General features: G+C 42.1%; 1 protein-coding gene across 1 annotated transcript in view; it reads left to right on the forward strand.

The window, feature by feature from the left end:
* Nucleotides 1–22,484, forward strand: part of LOC144688872 (protein unc-13 homolog A-like) — a 425,192-nt gene that overhangs the window by 76,484 nt on the left and 326,224 nt on the right. The window contains exon 2 of the mRNA XM_078555875.1: nt 13,347–13,376. Coding sequence (XP_078412001.1) covers nt 13,347–13,376 — 30 coding nt within the window. The remainder of the gene's footprint in view (nt 1–13,346; nt 13,377–22,484) is intronic.

Genomic DNA, 22,484 nt, shown 5'->3' on the forward strand with positions numbered 1-22,484 from the left:
ACAGATGAAAGGCATCATCTTTGGTCCTGTATCATACAGACAATAGACAGCTCAGCTGCCAAAATAGTTGTAACAGGAGAAAGACCTAGCTGCCTGGGACATGATTGGATGAAAGAAACCAAACTAAATTGGTCAGAAATTTTTCAAGCCCAAGCAGGAAGAAATCCTGAGTAGACAAGGGAATATGATGGTGCCTTTTGGAATGAGGTAGAAGAACCAAAGGACCTTCACAGGAAGCAAGTCAGAGTTGGTTCCACGGGAAAATCATGGAAAGAAACTAAATAAATGCAGGGCCACTCTGGATCAACTGAAGAAACAGGTGGAAGAAAAAACCCAACGATGTTTGATGTTCCAGGAGCAAACCAAAAGATGCCAACCAGAGACAGAAGAACTGAAGAACCAGTTGATGGAGACAAAAGAGGCATTAGAAGGAGAAGTCATGGAATTTTCAAGATGCGAAAGGTTAACTCAACCCCCGTACTGAACCAAGGTAAGATTTCACCAGAGAGAAATTTGCCTGACTGTGAAATCAAAATGAAAAATGAGAACTTGTGATAAAGAAATCAAATCTGAAAAGCCAATAGGATAAGTATCTAGAACTCTTTCTGCAGCCGAGAAAGGATACTTGCAAATTGAAAAAGAGGGCGTATCTATCCTATTTGGAGTAAAGAAGTTCCATCAATATTTGCACGGTCGGCACTTCACCATAGTGTCAGATCACAAGCCACAGATCTCCCTATTTACTCTATCATAGCGCCTCATAATTTTGAACACTTCTATTAATTTACCCCTTAACTTTCTAAGGAGAACAGTTCCAGTATCTCTACTGTCTCCATGTCCCTCCTCCCTGTTTGCATTCTGGTAATTCTCTTCTACTCCATCTCCAAGGCCTAAACATCCCCTTAAAATCCTTACTCCCTGCTATTGGGAATCCACAACAAATTTGTATCCCTGGAGCATCAAGGGTTTTTAGCAAGAGGTATAGTGGGCTGTGAAGCTGGGAATAGTGGTTATTTTCACAATCCCAGGATTTTCCATAGTCCAACCTCAAACCTTCACAATTGCTCCAAACCTGCTGGCTGTTAAAGTCTACTGTTGTGTCCAGGATGACAGTTGGGGTGCTGCCACTGGGCTGCCTGACTTCAGGTGGGCATATTGACCCAGGTTCCTACTGCTGATCACTATCAAGTGACAAAGATGGGGAGTGCATTATTGTGGATATGATGCTTCTTTGGCCAAATAGGTTATCTTCACTCACTGCCTACTGTCACATCTGAAAAATGAGCAAACTACCAAAGAGCTACTGGCATATCCCAGTGCCTTGAGAGGAGTTGGTAAATGATGTGGCAAATGTATAGATTTTCCTGTGCCATTTTCAATTGCAGGTTCATATGCTAGTGTTCAATGAAGAGATCAATAATGTTGTTTTATTCTGAGGTTTATTAGCTTGATTGATAGGAAGTTAACTATTTCCCATCTGTGCAGGCCAATTTTGTATATTGTTTGGATTGTAACTCCTGATGAACTTCATCTGCATGTACTTATTCAGATTATTCTAGTAGGAGAGTTGATAATTGTATTTGTCAATGTTATTTTATCAAGTTTTAATTCACCTCCAAATGGATTGATGTTCCATAAGTATTAGTCGTGTTTCTGGATGTAGTTAAGTTTTAACTGAATGCCTAATTTCAATCAGATTGATTAGTAAGTACTTTTGAAAACTGGTGTTCAGTTCAGGAAAGTTGAAATTTCTCATTAGTGCATGCTGTTACTGAGAATGGAGTAAATTATTGCAATGGATTATCAAGGACTTCGTTCAAATCAGAAAGCACTTCAGCAATATCTCAGGAGAAATGGGCTAATTATTTATTTCATGCATTGTATCAGTGTTATTTGCTGAATTATTTTGTACTTCTGTTGCATAAGAATTTTAAATTACCTTAGCCTGAAAGAAATTTTATTTCATGCTTAATATTCTGCTATTTCCTGAGTGAATATTATTGTAGTATAAAACTATAATAATTCCAGAACACTGGTTATTGCAAATAGTATTACTGTTATTCCTGGGGGTCATGCAACTCTGCAACGTCAAGATATTGTAAAGAACATATCTTTTTATTTCTGTTGGACTGCTGATTAAAATTACAATGGCTGCAGTTTGAAAGACATGTCCACTGGAACAGTGTGAGGGATGTATACAATGTTGTTGTCCTGGAACAGAGTGTGCCATGAAAGACAGGATGATGCCGAGGAGGAGTTCCAGTCTAATGGGAACTACTTAGCAACAATGTTTTAATTGGCTCCTGACCAGGTGACCAGAGTTTGTGTGAGAGTAGTGCAGCAGAATAGCTCCTAGCCTGAAAGGGATGAGACCTAAAACTTCTCTCTCCTGCGTGTGTAAGATTCCAGTAACCCTACAATAATAGCTAGCTGGCTTTTTCTCCTCATATCTCTATAACCTGGTCTCTCTCTGAAAACCCCTGCCAAGAGGAAAAGGGGAACATCACCGTTAGAGACATTGAAAGGCAAGTGCTTAGCCAGTGAACTAAAGACTGAAAATGCTGGAAGACCATCTCGTGTAATCAACAAAGAACTGAAAGGAATTTGGGAGACATCAATCAAAATCAAGCCATCGAATCCTGTACTCCGGAATTGGTACTACTGAACTGTTTTATCCCACCCTTAAAATCCATGTTTTTGTGTGTCTTAAGTGTCCTGTGTGTGTGTTATAGGGATTTAAGAAGTGGTAGAGTTTAGGTTATAGAGTTAGAAATTAGCAATTCATATTTCTTTCTTTTGTCACTGGTTACCGACAGTTTGTTCAATAAACAGTTATTTACTTATTAAATTTACAAACCTGGTGTTTGTGTTCTGTTAACCTAAATTAAACAATTAGGTGGGTTGATGAAATCTTTTGCACATTTGTTATGGCTCAGGCTCGGGTAGCAGTGGGGATTGATATTGCAGGGTACTATCCCCAGTGAGTTGTGACAAAGTTTGGGGGCTCGACAAATATATTTTGGAACAAAAGACAACAACAGTTTGGATGTAGATTTAGTAATAAAAGCTAAAAGGAAACACCAGGTTTGTACTGTCAAAAACAAAATGGCACTGGAAACTGCTAAAGCTTTCCTGCAAGTGGAAGAGATGTCCCTGATGATTTTACAATGGATCCCAAAAACCAGGTTAATTGAATTGACAAGTAAATTAAGAGTAGGATTGCCTGCCAAAGCTAGGAAGGCAGAGATAATCCAAAGAGATGGCACAGCATTTGAAATTGGAAGGAATATCCAGGAGACCAAGTTCTCCAAGGGGTGGTTCATTGGAATGGGCTCAAATTCAGTAGCAAGTTTAAAAATTGGAACTGGAGGCAAAATAAAAGGAAAAAGATAGAGCACTTCAGAGGGAACAGGTAGAAAGGTAGGAGAGAGAAAGAAAACAAGAAAGGGAATTAGAAGTGTGAAAACTTGATCTCCAGAGGGAAAAGTCAGCAATGGAAGAGAGAATGAAGGAAAGAGACAGAGAGTACTGGTTTAAAAAGTTGCATTTTAAAAAAGGAGGCATCAGATGATAAGGAAAGTTCTGATGATGAGAAAACCTTAATCTAAAACCCGATAGGGAGATGTTTAAATTTGTACAAGCTGTTCCAAGGTTTGAGGAAAGTGATGTTGAAGAATTCTTTATTTCATTTGAGAAGATGAACCGGCCAAAGGAAAACTGGACATTGCCCATGCAGAGCAAACTAACAGGTGGAGCACAGGAAATTTACGCTTCACTGACAGAGGAGGTTTCTAGGGATTATGATGTGGTGAAAAGGCCATTTTGAGTGCATATGAGTTGGTCCCTGAAGCATACAGACAAAAGTTTTGAAATTTAAGAAAACAGCCTGGGCAAACTTACATTGAATTTGAAAGGTTTAAACGAAGTAGTTTTGACAGGTGAATGTGAGTATGAGGAGTTGAAACTACCTATGAAGTTCTCAGAGAGGCCATTCTCTTAGAAGAATTTAAAAACTCCCTACCTCCTGTAATAAGAACCCATGTTGAAGACCAAAGGGTTGCAACTGCTAGACAGGCAGCAATAATGGCTGACGATTATGAGCTGATCCATAAAACTGAACCTTTTTTCCATTACCCCCATAAGTATGAAAAGGATAGAAAGTGGGAGAGTGAAAGGAAGGCAAGTAGCCAGGGTAAGGAATGGATAGCTGGGAATACTAAGAGATCTCCTCCCCAGATCAGGAAGGAAGGTATTGAGGGTGGAGGTGAAACTTGAAGATCTAACTGTTTCCATTGTAATAAAGTGGGTCACATTCGTTCAGAATGCTGGAAGTTGCAAGGGAAGCCCCTGGGACTTATTGGAGTTTGCAAGAGTGAGTCTGAAAAGGGAACTCAAAAAGAAAATGCCACGGATCAAATTGTAGTTTTAACTACAAATAAGGGACTGGAGGTAAACATTGTTGTGAATGCAGGTGATATGAATAAGGTAGATGAGAGATATAAAGGATTTTTGTTTAAAGGAAAGATAACCCCTTTTTCATCAAATGATGCAGCTAGACCCAAAACTATATTAAGGGACACAGGAGCTACTCAAACTCATTTGCTGGAGGAGGACCTAGTTTTCCCTCCAGAGAGTTCAATGAAAACTAAAGTATTGGTAAACGGAATAAGTGGAGAGTATATCCCGGTTCCATTGTACAAAGTGCAATTGGAGTGTGATTTGTTGTCTGGATCGGTGGTGTGGGAGTGGTTAAGAAATTACCCGTGGACGGAGTTGATTTACTCCTGGGGAATGATTTGGCAGGAGTGAAGGTTATAGCTTCGCATATAATTATGGAAAGTCCGAGAGAGGCTAAAGAGACGGAGCAGTTACAAGAACAAGTTCCTGGTATTTTTCCATCGTGTGTGGTGACCAGAGCAATGGCTGAATAAAGTCCATCACCAGAGGCCAAAGTAATACCACGAGCAGATGTTGGAGCAGCCAAAACTTTCTTTAAGGATGAGGATACATCAAAGGAAGTGTTTGGAAAGTCTTCATTAATTGAGACTCAGAAAGTAGATCCAGAGTTAAACAAGTTAGCACCGTCAGCACACACTGAAGCTGAGGCTGAAGGAGTTCCGGAGTACTATTACCTTGAAAACGGAGTTCTGTTGAGGAAGTGGAGACACCCTCACAGACCTGTGGATGAGGAATGGATAGTTGTTCATCAGATAGTGGTACCGCCCAAATATCATAAGGAGATATTGCGAGTAGCACATGAAATCCCTATGACAGGACATGTAGGAATATGGAAAACCCAAGCATCGATAAACAGGCAATTTACCTGGCCAAGACATCATAAAGACATAGTGCAATTTTGTAAAGTGTGTCATAGATGCCAGGTAGTAGGTAAACCTTAAACTTGTAATCAAACCAGCACCTTTAATATCCATACCAGTTTTTGAAGAACCATTCAGTTGGGTATTAGTAGATTGTGTAGGACCATTACCCAAAATGAAAGCAGGACATCAGTATACCCTTACAATCATGGATATAACAACCCAATTTCCAGAAGCTATTCCTTTAAGGACAATTACAGCCAAGATGTCAGTGGAAAAGCTAACTCAGTTTTGCACTCGTTATGGCCTACCAATTGAAATACAATCTGACCAAGGTTCTAACTTCATGTTTAAAAATTTCCAGGACATAATCAGCAGTTTGGGTATCAAACAAATAGGGCAGAATTTTCTCTTCAGCGTGCGGGGGTGGACCCCACACGCTGACACGTAAGATGATGCGCAGTGACATCGGGGTGTGTCCCGACATCACTGCGTGTCATTCCGATCTCCCGTTTGGCAGGAGCGCACCGGAAGCAGCTTCGCCCCCGCAGAACTGTCAAAGGCCTGTTAAGGCCATTAATACACCAATTAAAGTAATTGACAGGGCTGCCCGTCCAATCTTAAGGTTGGCGGGCAGGCGGAGACCCCAAGCAGCCTTCGTGTTTTTCATGAAACCTCATCCATGGGCGGGATGAGGTTTCATGAAGGGTTTATTAAATAAATAAAATTTTTCTACACATTTCATAAACATGTCCCAGCTCATCTGACACTGTCACATGAGGGGACGTATCTAAGTAATTTTTAATTTTTCTTTATGTTCAATTTGAAAGTTCAAAATAATCTCCCTGAGGCAGCTCCTTTCCTCAGGGAGATTTCTGTGCTTTTTTGCGCACATGCGTGAAAGAGCGCAGGTCCTGACTCACCCTCCACCCTGGTAGCACTGAGCGCTACCAGGCACGCATCATGCTGGGCGGGCCTTAATTGGCCCGTCAATGTAAAATAGCGGCGCCCAGCTGATCGCGGGTGGCGATCAGCTCCGCACCCGCTCCCAACCGGCCCGCCCGATAGGCAGAAGATTCTGCCAGAAAAGTCTATTGCCTATCACCCATAGACACAGGGAACTTTAGAGAGATACCATCAGACTTTCAAAACCATGATTAAGACCTATTGCCATGAATACCCTAAGAATTGGGACAAAGGATACGATTTCTTACTATTTGCTTCCAGAGATTCTCCAAATGAATCGACTGGATTTAGTACATTTGAACTGATCTATGGTCATGAAATAAGAGTTCCATTAGAAGTGATTAAGGAAAAGTTCCTAAAGCAGGAAGATAATGAATCTGCCATGTTGGATTAAATGTCCATGTTTCTAGAAAGACTCACAAGAGCGTGTAAAGTAGCATGAGAAATCATGAGGTTTTTGGGTATGTGTGGGTATTGTAGGAAGTTTGTGCCTAACTTCAGCACAATAGCTGTATCTCTCTCCAATTTGTTAAGAAAACAGGCAAAAGTGGTTTGGTCAGCAGAATGCCAAGCAGCCTTTGAAAAGATGAAGGCAGTTTTAATAAATGAACCAGTGTTGGCCACCCCTGACTTTACCAATCCTTTTAAAATGGCCATTGATGCTAGTGACTTGGAGGTAGGTGCAGTCCTATTATAGGATGATAAATTAGGGTTAGAGAAGCCAGTGGGGTACTTTTCCAAGATACTAAATCAATATCAGAGGAAGTACTCTACAGTAGAGAAAGAAACTCTGGCATTGTTGTTGTCTCTTCAACACTTTGAAGTTTATGTCCAACATGATAACAAAGAAACACTAATCTACAATGACCATAATCCGCTGGCGTTCATTGAAAGGTTTAAAACTCGAACTGCGAGACTGTTTAGATGGAGTCTATTGTTTCAACCATTCAATATAAAGATGGTTCACATTGCCAGTAAACATAATGTGATCGTGGATGCATTGTCCCAGGTGTAAAATACTAAAATAAGTTAAAGGGGTAAGAGATGCTGAAGATTGTATGGAGGGGAGGAAGGATGAATGGAAGTAAGTCTCGTATTTTGTTGTCCATGTGGCACATACCTTGTGATGAAACGTATTTTTGAAATGGTGTTTCATCTCTTTTAAGGGTGGAGGCCTGTAAAGAAAAAATCTTTTTATTTCTGTTGCACCGTTGTTTAAAATTACAATGGCTGCAGTTTGAAAGACATGTCCACTGGAACAGTGTGAGGAATATAAACAGAGTGTGCCATGAAAGACAGGATGGTGCCGAGGAGGAGTCCGGTCAATGGGGAACTGCTTGGCAACAATGTTTTAATTGTCTCCTGACCAGGGTTTGTGTGAGAGCGGTGCAGCAGAGTAGCTACTAGCCTGAAAGGAAAAATACCTAAAACTTCTCTCTCCTGTGTGTGTAAGATTCCAATAATCCTACAATAATAGCTAGCTGGCTCTTTCTCCTCATATCTCTATAACCTGGTTTCTCTCTGAAACCCCCTGTCAAGAGGAAAAGGGGAAAATCACTGTTAGAGACATTGAAAAGCAAGTGCTCTGCCAGTGAACTGAAGAGTGAAAGTGCTGGAAGACCACCTCGTGTTATCAATAAAGAACTGAAAGGAATTTGGGAGACATTGATCAAAATCAACCCATCGAACCCTGTACTCCGGATTTGGTGCTACTGAACTGTTTTATCCCATTCTTAAAATCCATGTTTTTACGTGTCTTAAGTGTCTTGTATGTATGTGTGTGTGTATATAGGGATTTAAGAAGGGGTAGAGTTTAGGTTATAGATTTAGAGATTAACAATTCATATTTCTTTCTTTTGCCACTGGTTACCGACAGTTTGTTCAATAAACTGTTATTTACTTATTAAGTTTACAAACCTGGTGTTTGTGTTCTGTTAACCTAAATTAAACAAATAGATGGGTTGATCAAACCTTTTTTACATTGTCGCAGCTCAGGGAGCAGTGGGGCTTGATATTGCAGCACACTATCCCCAGTGAGTTGTAACAATATCAAAAACTGCTGTAAAACAGGGAAAAAACAAATTACTTCTATAAAACTCTGAAATTGTACAATTAAGGAGAGAAATTGGAAAAATAGAATAGTTCCTGCAGTGAGAATATGATTCAACAGCGTAAGATCTTTCTTCTGAAACAAACCTAGTTACAGATTCTAGATGCTAACTTTTTGCTATTTTCCTATTGTATAAACTGTTCAAATATCACATTCTGAATCTATGTAATTTGATCAGTTATGTTTAACCTTTATTCAAAGTACTCGATTCATTGTCGACCATAAGGCATAGGAGCAGAAATTAGGCCATTCGGCCCATTGAGTCTGCTCCGCCATTCAATCATGGCTGATAAGTTTCTTAACCCCATTCTCCCGCCTTCTACCTGTAACCTTTGATCCCCTTACCAATCAAGAACCTATCTATCGCGGTCTTAAATACACTCAATGACCTGGCCTCCACAGCCTTCTGTGGCAATGAATTCCATAGATTCACCACTCTCTGGCTAAAGAAGTTTCTCCTCATCTCTGTTCTAAAAGGTCTTCCCTTTACTCTGAGGCTGTGCCCTCGGGTCCTAGTCTCTCCTACTAATGGAAACATCTTCCCCACGTCCACTCTATCCAGGCCTTTCAGTATTCTGTAAGTTTCAATCAGATCCCCCCTCATCCTTCTAAACTCCATCGAGTATAGACCCAGAGTCCTCAAACGTTCCTCATATGTTAAGCCTTTCATTCCTGGGATCATTCTCGTGAACCTCCTCTGAACCCTCTCCAGGGCCAGCACATCCTTCCTGAGATACGGGGCCCAAAATTGCTCACAATATTCTAAATGTGGTCTGACCAGAGTCTTATAAAGCCTCAGCAGCACATCCCTGCTTTTATATTCTAGTCCTCTCAAAATAAATGCCAACATTGCATTTGCCTTCCTAACTACTGCGTCAACCTGCAAGTTAACCTTATGAGAATCCTGGACTAGGACTCCCAAGTCCCTTTGCACTCCAGATTTCTGAATTCTCTCCCCATTTAGAAAATAGTCTATGCCTCTATTCGTCCTACCAAAGTGCATGACCTCACACTTGCCCACGTTGTATTCCATCTGCCACTTCTTTGCCCATTCTCCTAACCTGTCCAAATCCTTCTGCAGCCTCCCCACCTCCTCAATACTACCTGTCCCTCCACCTATCTTTGTATCATCTGCAAACGTAGCCAGGATGCCCTCAGTTCCTTCATCTAGATCATTAATGTATAAAGTGAAAAGTTGTGGTCCCAACACTGACCCCTGCGGAACTCCACTAGTCACCGGCCGCCATCCTGAGAAGGACCCCCTTATCCCCACTCTCTGCCTCCTGCCAGACAGCCAATCTTCTATCCATGCTAGTACCTTGCCTCTAACACCATGGGCTCTTATCTTACTGAGCAGCCTCCTGTGCGGCACCTTGTCAAAGGCCTTCTGGAAGTCCAAGTAGATAACGTCCATTGGTTCTCCTTTGTCTAACCTACTCGTTACCTCCTCAAAGAATTCTAACAGATTTGTCAGGCATGACCTCCCCTTGATGAAACCATGCTGGCTTTGTCCTATTTTACCATGCACTTCCAAGTATTCTGAAATCTCATCCTTAATAATGGACTCTAAAATCTTACCAACGACCGAGGTCAGGCTAATCGGACTGTAATTTCCCGTCTTTTGCCTCACTCTCTTCTTAAACAGGGGGGTTACATTAGCGATTTTCCAGTCCTCTGGGACCCTCCCTGACTCCAGTGATTCCTGAAAGATCACCACTAACGCCTCCACTATCTCTTCAGCTATCTCCTTCAGAACTCTGAGGTGTAATCCATCTGGTCCAGGTGATTTATCCACCTTCAGACCTTTCAGTTTTCCTAGCACCTTCTCCTTGGTAATGGCCACCATACTCACCTTTGCCCCCCGACTCTCTTGAACTTTGGGGATGTTAATCGTGTCTTCCACTGTGAAGACTGACGCAAAGTACCTATTCAGTTCCTCCGCCATTTCTTTGTTCCCCGCTACTACTTCTCCAGCGTCATTTTCCAGGGGCCCAATATCCACTTTTGCCTCTCTCTTACCCTTTATATATATAAAAAAACTCTTGCAATCTTCTTTTATATTACTGGCTAGTTTACCCTCATATTTAATCTTCTCCCTCCTTATTTCTTTTTTAGTTGTCCTCTGTTGGTCTTTGTAGGCTTCCCAATCCCCTGGTTTCCCACTGCTCTTCGCCACATTGTATGCTTTCTCTTTAGCTTTTATGCTGTCCCTGACTTTCCTTGTCAGCCATGGTTGCCTCGTCCTCCTTTTAGTATGTTTCTTCTTCCTAGGGATGAATTTTTGCTGTGTCTCTCAAATTACTCCCAGAAACTCCTGCCATTGCTGTTGCACAGGCTTTCCTGCTAGGCTCATCTCCCAGTCAATTCTGGCCAGCTCTGACATTGCAGAATTAGTTGTGAAAAATTATAGCTGCAAAATGTAGTCAGTTTAGCAAAAAAATTATGAAGGATTTTCCCAAAATCTTACTCCTGAATTGTTGAGATGACATAGCTAAGAATGTGCGATGGAGTGAATTAATATATATAGGAATTCACTAGGAAGGGTCTTGAGGTCGTGATGTTTCTTGTTTTAAAGCCACTGTGGCTCTTGATGTTGTTTTAGAATTAGAACCTGTAGGGATGACAGCTGACTAGTGAATTTGACAGAGATGTACTGTGCAGTCCTACAAGGGAGACATTTTTATGCATCAGAGTAAATGTACTATGTTTGTAAATTTTCGAAGAAAGTCTTGATGTTTAGCTTCTGGGAAGCACAGATTACCAAGATGCTTCAGTAGTCTTATGTGTTTGCTTCTGTTTTAAAAATCTCTCCTGTATTTCTTTAACGTTTAACATAACCACTTAATCACTTTATTTAAAATTGTCAACACTTCAGTGCTCTGGGCATTTTCAATTTCTATTTTGGAATTTTCAGTTTGGTTATATCAATGTTGACTGTTCTGAATTGTACTTAAATGCATATTGTCATTGGATTCTATAAATGGAGACGTATTGCTCTGAACCTACTGAGTGGATAACTAGGGAGAGAATCTTTGGCTCGGTGACTGGGGGCAGGGTCCGCTCGCTGAGGTGTAAAATGACACTGGGTGACATCGGGTGTGCGTCCCGACGTCACCGTGCGTCATTTAGAGTTTCAGTTTGGCGGGAATGCAGCCGACTTGGCTGTGCACCCACCAAACTGTCAAAGGCCTGTTAAAGCCATTGAACTAACAATTGAAATAATTAATGGAGCTGCACCTTAAGGGATGATTAAATGGTTATGTTAAACGTTAAGGAAATACAGAAGAGATTTTTAAAACAGAAGCAACCAGGTGGCCTTCACATTTTTCATGGAACTTCATCCACAGACGGGATGAGGTTTCATGAATGATTTTAAATTTTCTCAAAACTTTTTATTGAAATGAAGGTGATAGATCACAAAATTGGTGGCATCATGAAGTTGCAAAAAGAAATCTGAGATTTTGGCCCAGAACTGCTTTTGGTAATTTTTTAAAAATTCATTGGATGTGGGCGGTTGCTGGCTCAGCCAACGTTTACTGCCCATCCCTAATTGCCCTGTTACATGTAGGCCAGGGTAAGGGCAGCATATTTCCTTCCCTAAAGGGCATTAGTGAACCAGATGGGTTTTTATGATAATTGGCAATGGTTTTGTGGTAATCATCGGATTTTTATTGAATTCAAATTTCACCATTTGCTGTGGTGGGATTCAAACCCAGGTCCCCAGGGAATACTAGTCCAGTGACAATAACACTATGCCACTGCCTCCCCTTATTCCTTATTAGAATTGTGAAATCAGGTCATTGGGTACATGAATTATAATGAAAATATATGTGCATTCTAGTTTATACTATGTATTTCGCAAACATAGTCATTAATATCTTGTTCTGCTAAACAATGTGGTGTGCTTCACTGATAATAATAGTTGAATTATTGGAACAAGCACAAAATTCAAATGAGTCTTCAGACCAATAAATTGTCCTGTATTATTAAAGTATTCACCTTCCTGCTGCACAATCTTCTGCATTTGTTCTGTCAACAATTTCAGAAGTATTCATTACAATTACAGCTTGTTCTTGCCTAACACGTCTAAAGCATTCTGAAGTGTTTCACCAAGGGATTTAGACATAGCAGGTATTGATAGAAGAGTTAAGAAGATGACCAAAGGCTAGAGGTAAATTTTGAAGAAGCTTTTGAAGCTGAGTAGAAGTGTAGAAAGGCAGTGTAAGTTGAGAAAGAGAATTCTAGAGTACAAGAGTAAGATGGAATGCTCCTATCACAGACCATTAGCAGAATTAAATTCAGTCCCCCTTGATTGGGCATCCTGTGGCCCGTGGAGTGCCCCTCCATGGCAAGGGCTCACCCTGCTGAAGGTGTTTCCACTCCTCCTGCCCCCCAATCCTCTTGCTGAGGCCTGTGACCTCCTTCCTGGCTTCTGCTCTGGGGCCTGGTGCAGTTCCATCGGTGGCCACCCCTCCCCCTGGCACTGCTGGGACTGAAGAGCCTGCTGGCCATCTAATTGGACAGCAGTTCTTGGAGGCAGAGTCTTGGCCTTTAAAGCCATGGGAACCCAGTAGCTAGAGGTTAATTGTCTGATTGATATTTAATCCTGTTGGGGCTCCTGAAAATGGTTGCAGCATGATTGCTGGTGGATGGGCCATTGTTACAGTCGTTAAATTCAACCTTATATGTACATGTGTGATTGGTTATTTTGATGTAATTATACAAACACATAAAGAAAATTACTATCCTAGATTAGTCAAAAATGTTTTTGATTGTTTAGCGGTAGCCACACTTGTGGAGCATGGATCAGAGTTAAGGATACAGCATTGTAACCTGGATTTTCTGATCTACCAGCCTGTGAGTGTGCATGATCACTGAATTATTCTGAATGTTTACTGCACTGACTGAAGTGAAACTTCAATTAGAATAAAATTGTTTTTCTTCTTTTTCAGTTAAGAAAGCAAAACTTGATGGACCACAAGGTAAGTTTTTTTTTCCCTAATTCTTTTGGCGAATTGTTAATAAAAGTCATGTTTACTGTATTTCAGATCTCAAGATTTAAAAGATATTTCAACAATAGAACATAACCTGCACCTTAGCAAAATAAGGTGGGAAAGTGGGGGCATGACAATAATGCTAGTATTAGGTTGTCTCATCTCTATAATTTTCCAGTTCATTGTCAACAAACGGAATCACTAGGGTCCTTATGCATGTTAAAGGTACAGTTCACTGAAACAATTGGATTGGAGAAATTGTACCCTAAGATAGATGACAAAAACTATTTCTGCTGCCATTTGGCATATAATTCACATGACTGACAAAGCATTTGGCGCTGTATTCCCCCCCCCCACAACCACCTCTTTCGCACATGACGACACATGAAGGTATGGCTCCCAGTGTGTTGAAAACTCTGGTACCTTATCTAATCTTTGATTCTTCTTGAACAGCGTTATCAATGGGATATGCAACTATCCATAGCATCACAACCATCCCTAATTCAGTATCCATGATGTGCTTTCCATTTGAGATTATACAACTGTATAAAATCTTTCAGCACAAAGGGTAGGTTATTTGCCCATTTATACCTACACTAGCTTTTCGAAAAAGCTTAAAACATACTGCTGGTATTTAAAAAGAAACATTTTAGATGAAGGACAGCTAGACAGCAGACAAAAGTAAGAATCTACAGTGTGAGTTGTGGCACAATTCAAAGTGGATTTTTAGAAACCGGAGAGAGGTGGACCAACAAATAGATTTACAAAGAGAATTCCAGAAGACTGGGGCAAAGATATCACCCTTTAATGGAGCAGAGGGCTTGGGTAGTAAGATACAGAACCCAGGGGCAGGGTGGAATCTATTGTTTAATCAGCATATTTACCCTGTACAAATTAAAGAAAAATAACTGTAAATAGCGTCAATCTGAATTGCTGCAGAGAGATCTGCAGGGTACCAGAAATACACATCAGATCCTTTGCCATTGATAAAGACAAAAATCAAGTTAATGTCCTGGAGGTAGACTATTTGTGCTTTGATGCAAAGACTACACACAGCGATTAGGTTTGAAACTGGTCTAGTTAGTTAAGGATATAAAAGTATATGGAGAAAAGGTGGGTAAATGAAGTTGAAGCACTGATCAGCCAGGATGCAATAAAAAAGCAGAACAATCTCGAGACTGAATAAGTTACACCTGTAACTGTCTTTATGTTCATAAAGCCTGTAGTAATTTTATCTGTCCCTCTTTTAACTGACCCATCTGTTCTCTGAATTTCCCTCTACTATTAACATTGCTGTAAATTTTTTTGGGCCCTTTAAGCAGTCCACTTCAATTTGTGCCTCTATTTCTCATGATTTCTAATACTTTCTTTAGCTATTCCTAGTTACCTACAAATGCGAGTACGTTGTGGATGAACCTGACCATTAATTTAGGAGTGTAGAGAAAAATCTCAGGAACATGTGTTGGGATTTGTATATGTTAATGTAGTTCTCTGTAGTTTTTGTATAACTAAGACTATGGCCAGAATCATTCCCAAATTTGCACTAAGTGCGTTAGCAGGGGAATACCCTCCAGCCGCGATGGTGGGTTTTCACGTCATATCGTCCCAAACCTGCAGCATTACTTACACATTCCTGGAAAACACACCATTTCGATAGCGGGTGGGTTCTCATTCACCCACCACGCCATCGCTTCATTGCTTCATCATACCGGGCACCATGTTTAAAGTCCAGACGCGTGCGCACATCTCAATGCTTCCACTCCAGGGCTACTGCAGGGAAGCGAAAGGCAAAAAGACTGCAGCCCCCCAGGTTTAGCGATGTGCCACTGGAACACCTTTTGGACGCCATGGAGGCCTGCTGCGATGACCTCTTGACCAACCAGGCTTGGGGGTCAGTGGCAGAGGTTATCAGTGCCAATGCTGCACAGAAGAGGTTGGCCATCCAATGCAGATAGAGGATGAATGATCTCATCCGTTGCAGCCAGGGTACGGTAACCATCTCATCACTCTAAACTCACACACTCAAGCCCACCACACATTGACTGGCATCTCGCTCACTGCCAGCTCAAAGGACATCACCGCCCGTTCTCACACACACACACACCTTCACATGTCTATCTGGCCTCATCTCCTCTGGAGACTGCCTCCTCAGCCCTCAACATCTTGAGGCCCCTTGCACAGATCAACATGTGCCCCCACACACACCCTGGGTTACCCTCCTTCCCCAGTACAGCCCTTGTCCTACAGCCTCTTCCCTTACCTGAGGCCACTTCTCCCCCTTCCCCAAGCAAGCCCTAGTCCTGCAGCCTTTGAAAAGATGAGCTCTGGTAAGTAGAGGCTACCATGAGCCCCCCTAAAAGTGATGTGGTGCTGTCTGTGAAGCCTGGCGTTGACAACTGCGAGTGCTGACTGAAGCAAGGTAGGCAAATACACCTTGAAGTTCTGAGTGAAGTGCAGCCCGCCAAGTGCACGTCACTTATGTGCTGTTGTGAAACATGTTGGCGTGTTTTCCTGCCGACTTGGGTGGACGATCCAGTGGCGGGGTGTGGGGACAATTCTGGCAGGCTAGCCTAATAATGATATGCAGATGTATTATAATGAGGTTCCTGACGTCTGATGGCGGGAAATGCGGCCGGCCATTGGTGGGATCAGCAGATGATTGCAAACTGGTTTCACGCCGTCGTGAAACTGATCACGCCATATTGCCTGCTCATGCCACCGAACTCGCCCGATGCCGGCAAGCATGGAAAATTCTGGCACGGAAAATCCCGGCCTACGTGTGAAACAGACTTGATTTGGATATGAGACTCATTTACTTTGAAGCTGATCTGAATGGAAAAGGTGCTGTTGGAATCACTAGTAGGATTGAGAAATTGGCTTTGTTCCTGTATTATTTTGATATATTTATTTCTGGTACTTATTCAATAAAATGGGCAATTATGCCCATTTACAAACCAAATCTAAGCTTTGCATCCAGCAAACTTTGACCCGTTTAATTTAACCAGCTAAGTCTGATTTAAGTAGACATTCTAGTCTGTAAGTGTAAGTCTAAATAAGTGTATAAGATTGAGGGGCATGGACAGGGTGGATGGGGAGCAGCTGTTCCCCTTAGTTGAAGGGTCAGTCACAATGGGACATAAGTTCAAGGTGAGGGGCAAGAGGTTTAGGGGGGATGTGAGGAAAAACTTTTTTACCCAGAGGGTGGTGACGGTCTGGAATGCATTGCCTGGGAGGGTGGTGGAGGCGGGTTGCCTCACATCCTTTAAAAAGTACCTGGATGAGCACTTGGCACGTCATAACATTCAAGGCTATGGGCCAAGTGCTGGTAAATGGGATTAGGTAGGTAGTTCAGGTGTTTCTCACTTGTTGGTGCAGACTCGATGGGCCAAAGGGCCTCTTCTGCACTGTGTGATTCTGTGATTCTCTGATTCTGTGAAGTCCTTAGTTCTCAATTCGTTTTTAAGGTGCATGAAATTTTAATCTTTCAAAATTTTGGTTAAGGAAAATAATGCAGCAAAAAAACTTAAATTGGAAACTAAAATAAATATCTCACAAGCAACTTCTATTTATATAGCACCTTTAACATCGTATAGCATCTCAAAGTGTTTTACGGGAGCATTATCAAACTAAAGTTGGGGCAAAGGAAAAGACATTAGGACAGGTGACTAAAAGCTTGGTCAAAGAGGTAATGTTTTAAAGGAGGAGAGTGTAGTTTAGGAGAGAATTCCAGAGCTTAGTGTTAATTATATGGAACTTGAGTATTTAATTGTGTTCGGGGAGTGGGCATTAACTGGGAATTCACTTGTGCTCTGATATATAGGGAAAAGGGAAAAAAAGGCTTGCAATTATGTAGCATTTCTCACTACCACTGGACTTCTCAAAGTGCTTTATGAAATATACTTTGGAAGTGTGGTCACTGTTCTAATGTAGGAAACACAGCAGCAGATTTGCACACAAGTTCCCACAAACAGTGATGTGATAATGAGCAAATAATCTGTTTTTGTGATATTGATTCAGGGGTAAATATTGACCAGGATAACTGGGATATTTCTCCTGCAGATAGAAACTATGGTTGTTGGGTTAGAGGGGCATGTTTGTAATATGTTTTTCTGTAAATATATGTTTAACTAATAGTGTAAAAAGAATAGGCTCCAGTTCTATCCTTCACTGCCTGGCTTTCTGGATGAGAACTGATGTAGCCGTCTAGGCCCTTTGCAACAGGCAAGGTACTTACCGTACCCAACCAGCCTGTGCTTGAAAACTCAAAACATAGTGTCCAACATTAGATGTGAATCTGCAATTGGACAATATTTGCTAAACAATCCTGACTGTGCCAAGAATTACGCTGACAACCAATTTAAGATTCAGTCGGGCTTGCAGTGTGGCTCACTTATGTGTGCTAGAAGCTACATATATTAATACACAGGGCCCTGTTCTTTGCAGATAGAAAGAACATGTGCACACATTGCACCTGTTCAACTAAACAAAATAGGTGACAGCCATCCTCTGGTTCATTCCCCAGGGCAACGCTTTGACCGATCAGTCAACCTGCTTGTTTGAATTTAAACAAAGTTTGGCAGTTAATTCTCAGCCATTAACTGGTGCATTTTCCATGGCAACGCCTCTATCAATTAGCATCCACTTGCCAACCAATCAGCAGTCTCTTCTCTTGAAGTTAAATTGTTGTTCCCTTTATGTTCTTCTGATTGTCCTGACGAGTGCAAGACGAAAAGCCTCGATAACATGTCTTTTTTCAGCAACATTCGAATTCTTTACTAGCAAATGACTGTTAATAATTGACTAATTAATTGAAACTATCATCAATCATCACTAATCCCCTTTAGGGAAGGAAATTTGCTGCCCTTACCTGGCCTGGCCTACATGTGAGTCCAGACACACAACAGTGTGGTTAACTCTTAAGTGCCCCCTGAAATGGTATGACAGGCCAACCAATTCAAGGGAAATTAGGGATGGGCAACAATCCTGGCCTTGCCAGTGATGCCCACATCCCATGAAAGAATTAGAAATGAAATTACTTCATACAAAAGTTAGACATGCACCAACAGACCGAAAACTGATAATGCTGAATAAGAAATTACAACAGCCTATAATTATATAGCGTCGTTAAAATAATAACACATCCCAAGGTGTTTCATGGGGACATTATAAAGCAAAATATGACACCAAGCTAAAGAAGGAGATACTAGGTCAGGCTTTAAGGAGTATCTTAAAGGAGGAAAGTAAGACAGAGAACAATAGAGACATAGGGAGATAATTCCATAGTTTAGGGCCTAGGCAGCTGAAGACATGGCCATCGATGGTGGAACAATTCAATATCAGGGATGCTCAAGTGGCCAGAATTAGACAATGAATTCTTAGGGAAGAATTTTCCCGTCGGTGAGCAGGGGCAGGACCCACTCGCTGATGCGTAAAACGTCACGCGGAGACATTGGGCGGGTGCCCCAATGTCACTGCGCATCATTTAGATTGTCAGTTCGGCGGGCGCCCAGCCGCATTGGCTGCACGTCCACCAAACTGTCAAAGGCCTATTAAGGCCATTTAAATAGTAATTAATTCAATTAGCTGAGCTGCCCGTCCAACCTTAAGGTTGTAGGGCAGGCGAAGAGCCCAGGCGGCCTTCGCATTTTTCATGAAACCTCATCCACGGGCGGGATGAGGTCTCATGAAAGGTTTATTAATTAAATAAAATTTTTTGAAAAAATTAATGGACATGTCCCAGCTCATGTGACAGTTTCACATGAGGGGACATGTCCTTAAAATTTTTTTCCTTTACTAAATTTTGCAGAACTTAAATGAATCTCCCTGAGGCACCTCCATGGCTCGGAGATATCTGAGCTCTTTTACACACATGAGCGAAAGAGTGCAGGCCCCGACTCAGGGAATTCCCCGCCCCCCCCACCCCCCACCCGCACAGGTAGCGCACAGCACTTCCAGGTGTGTATCACGCTGGGCAGGCCTTAATAGGCTCACCCACGTGAAATGGGGGCGCGCACCCGATCGGGGACGCTGATTGGGTTTGCGCTCGCTCCCGCCCGCCCCGCACAACCGCCCCCCCGACGGGGAAATTTCTCTCCTTAATGATTTGCCTTAGCTGCCTTGGAGGCTTGTAGTGCTGCAGGAGTTTACAGACATTGGGCGGAGTGAGGCCACGGAGTGAATTGAAAACAAGGACAAGAATTTTAAAATCAAGACATTGTTTGACTGAGAGCTCATGTACGTCAGGAAGCACAGGGACGGTAGGGGGATGGCTTGGTGAGAATTAAGGCATGGCAGCAGAATTTTGAATAACATCAAGATTACAGAGAGTAGGATGTGGGAGACCAACCAAGCGTATATTAGAATAGTCAAGTGTAGAGAAAATGAGGGCATGAAAGTTGGATTTCAGCAGCAAATAAACTGAAGCAGGGTGAAGTCAGGCAATGTAACGAAAGTGGAAATAGGTGGTCTTAGCGATGGTGCTGACATGTGGTTGGAAGCATGTTCCGGGCTCAAAAATGGTACTACGGCTGTGAACAATTCTGGTTTAGTCTCAGACAATTGCCAGGTAGAGGGATGGAGTTTTTAGTTGGGGAGCAGCATTTGGAGCAAGGCCCAAAGGTTAATGTTTTCAGTCTTTTCAATATTTAATTAATTGTTGACATTGATATTTAGCTATGTATAAATATCCCGATATAAATGCACCATCAACATTGTCATGCTCTTTACTCTATGTGCTTTGCAAACACTATTTTCTGAAATACATCCAAGTTATTAATACAATAGATGCGGTTTGTAAGCATTAGGTGAATGTCACAATAGACCACATTTTGCAGTATCATAGAATGCTGTACATTCTGCAGTGAGCCTTTCAAATTCAACTACTTAATGATGAGAGAAATTAAATAACCATTCATTCATATGATAAATATAAGCTGTTATACTAGTGCGGTGTGTTATTAGATTTATTTAAAATGGATGTAAATTCCACTAGATTCCAAAATGCAAGTGAGATTTGTACATTCTTAATGCAGTGTCTCCTGGGCAGTTGGTTAGCTCAGTTGGCTAGCTCAGTTGGCTAGGTGGCTAGTGTGTGGTGTAGAACAATGCTAACATTGCAGGTTCAATTCCTGTACTGGCTGTGGTGGTTCATGGAGGCCTGCCTCTTTGTATTGCCCCATGCTTGATGTGGAGTGGTGCCCTCACTCTATATAACCAATTGTCTCTCTCTAATGGAGAAAGATGCCTGTGGTCCTTCATAGCTAATTACCAGTGCAGTGTCTTTTTTTAATTGTTCATGGGATGTGGGCTTCACTGGCTGGACCAGCATTTATTGACCATCCCTAATTGCCCTTGTTCAGAGGGAATTTAAGAGTCAACCACATTGCTGTGAATCTCACATAGGCTCATAGACGTCTACAGCACAGAAGGAGGCCATTTGGCCCATCGTGTCTGCGCTGGTCAACAAAGATCTGACTACACTAATCCCATTTTCCAGCGCTTGGCCCATAGCCCTGGAGGCTATGGCAACACAAGTGAATATCTAAATACTTCTTAAATGTTACGAGAGTGTCTGACTTAACCACCCTTTCAGGCGGTGAGTTCCAGACTCCCACCAGCCTCTGGGTGAAAAAAATTTCTCCTCAACTCCCCTCATAGTCTTCTACCTCTTACCTTAAATCTATGCCCTCTGGTTATTGATCCCTCTACTAATGGAAAAAGTGCCTTCCTATCCACCCTATCTATGCCCCTCATAATCTTATACACCTCTATCAGGTCCCCTCTCAACCGTCGCTGCTCCAAGGAAAACAACCCCAGCCTATCCAGTATTTCCTCAGAGCTCAGACCCTCCAGCCCAGGCAGCATCCTGGTAAACCTCCTCTGCACCCTCTCCAGTGCAATCACATCCTTCCTATAATGTGGTGACCAGAACTGCAGTACTCCAGTTGTGACCTAACCAACATTTTATACAGTTCCAGCATTACCTCCCTGCTCTTATATTCTATGCCTCAGCTAATAAAGGCAAGTATCCCATATGCCTTCTTAACCACCTTATCTCCCTGCCCTGCTACCTTTAGGTATCGATGGATATGCACACCAAGGTCGCTCTGATCTTCAGTACTTTCCAGTGTCCTACCATTCATAGTGTAATCCCTTGTCTTGTTAGCCCTCCCCAAGTGCATTCCCTTACATTTTTCTGGTTTGAATTCCATTTGCCACTGCTCTGCCCACCTGACCAGTCCATTGATATCCTCCTGCAGCTATCCTCTTCACTATTTACCACCCTACCAATTTTTGTGTCACCCGCGAACTTCTTGATCATACCCCCTACATTTAAGTCCAAATCATTTGTGTACACCACAAACAGCAAGGGCCCCAGCACCGATCCCTGCGGAACCCCACTGGAAACAGATTTCCAGTCACTGAAACATCCCTCTACCATCACCCTCTGCTTCCTGCCTCTCAGCCAATTTTGGATCCAACATGCCACTTTGCCCTGGATCCAATGGGCTCTTACTTTCTTGACCAGTTTGCCATGAGGGACCTTATCTAAATCCTCGCTAAAGTCCATGTAGACCACATCAAATGCGTTATCCTCATCAACACTCCTGGTTACCTCCTCAAAAAATTTGATCAAATTTGTCAAACATGACCTACCCTTAACAAATCCATGCTAACTATCCCTGACTAATCTGTGTCTGTCCAAGTGCAGATATATTCGGTCCCTCAGAATTCTTTCTAGTAACTCCCCCACCACCGAGGTTAGACTGACTGGCCTGTAATTTCCTGGGCTATACCTTCCTCCTTTTTTAAATAGTGGGACAACGTTAGCAGTCCTCCAGTCCTCTGGCAACTCACCTGTGGCCAGAGAGGATTTGAAAATTACTGCCAGGGCCCCTGATATCTCTTCCCTTGCCTCCTTCAACAGCCTGGGATACATCTCATCCGGGCCTGCTGATTTATCCACTTTTAAGGCCGCTAAACCCGCTAGTACCTCCTCTCTCTCTATGTTAATTTCCTCTAATATTTCACAGTCCTCCACCCTGATGCCTATACCAGCATCGTCCTTTTCCATTGTGAAGACCGACGCAAAGTATT

This window comes from Cetorhinus maximus, chromosome 13 (assembly GCF_964194155.1).
Source record: "Cetorhinus maximus chromosome 13, sCetMax3.hap1.1, whole genome shotgun sequence".
NCBI classification, from domain to species: domain Eukaryota; kingdom Metazoa; phylum Chordata; class Chondrichthyes; order Lamniformes; family Cetorhinidae; genus Cetorhinus; species Cetorhinus maximus.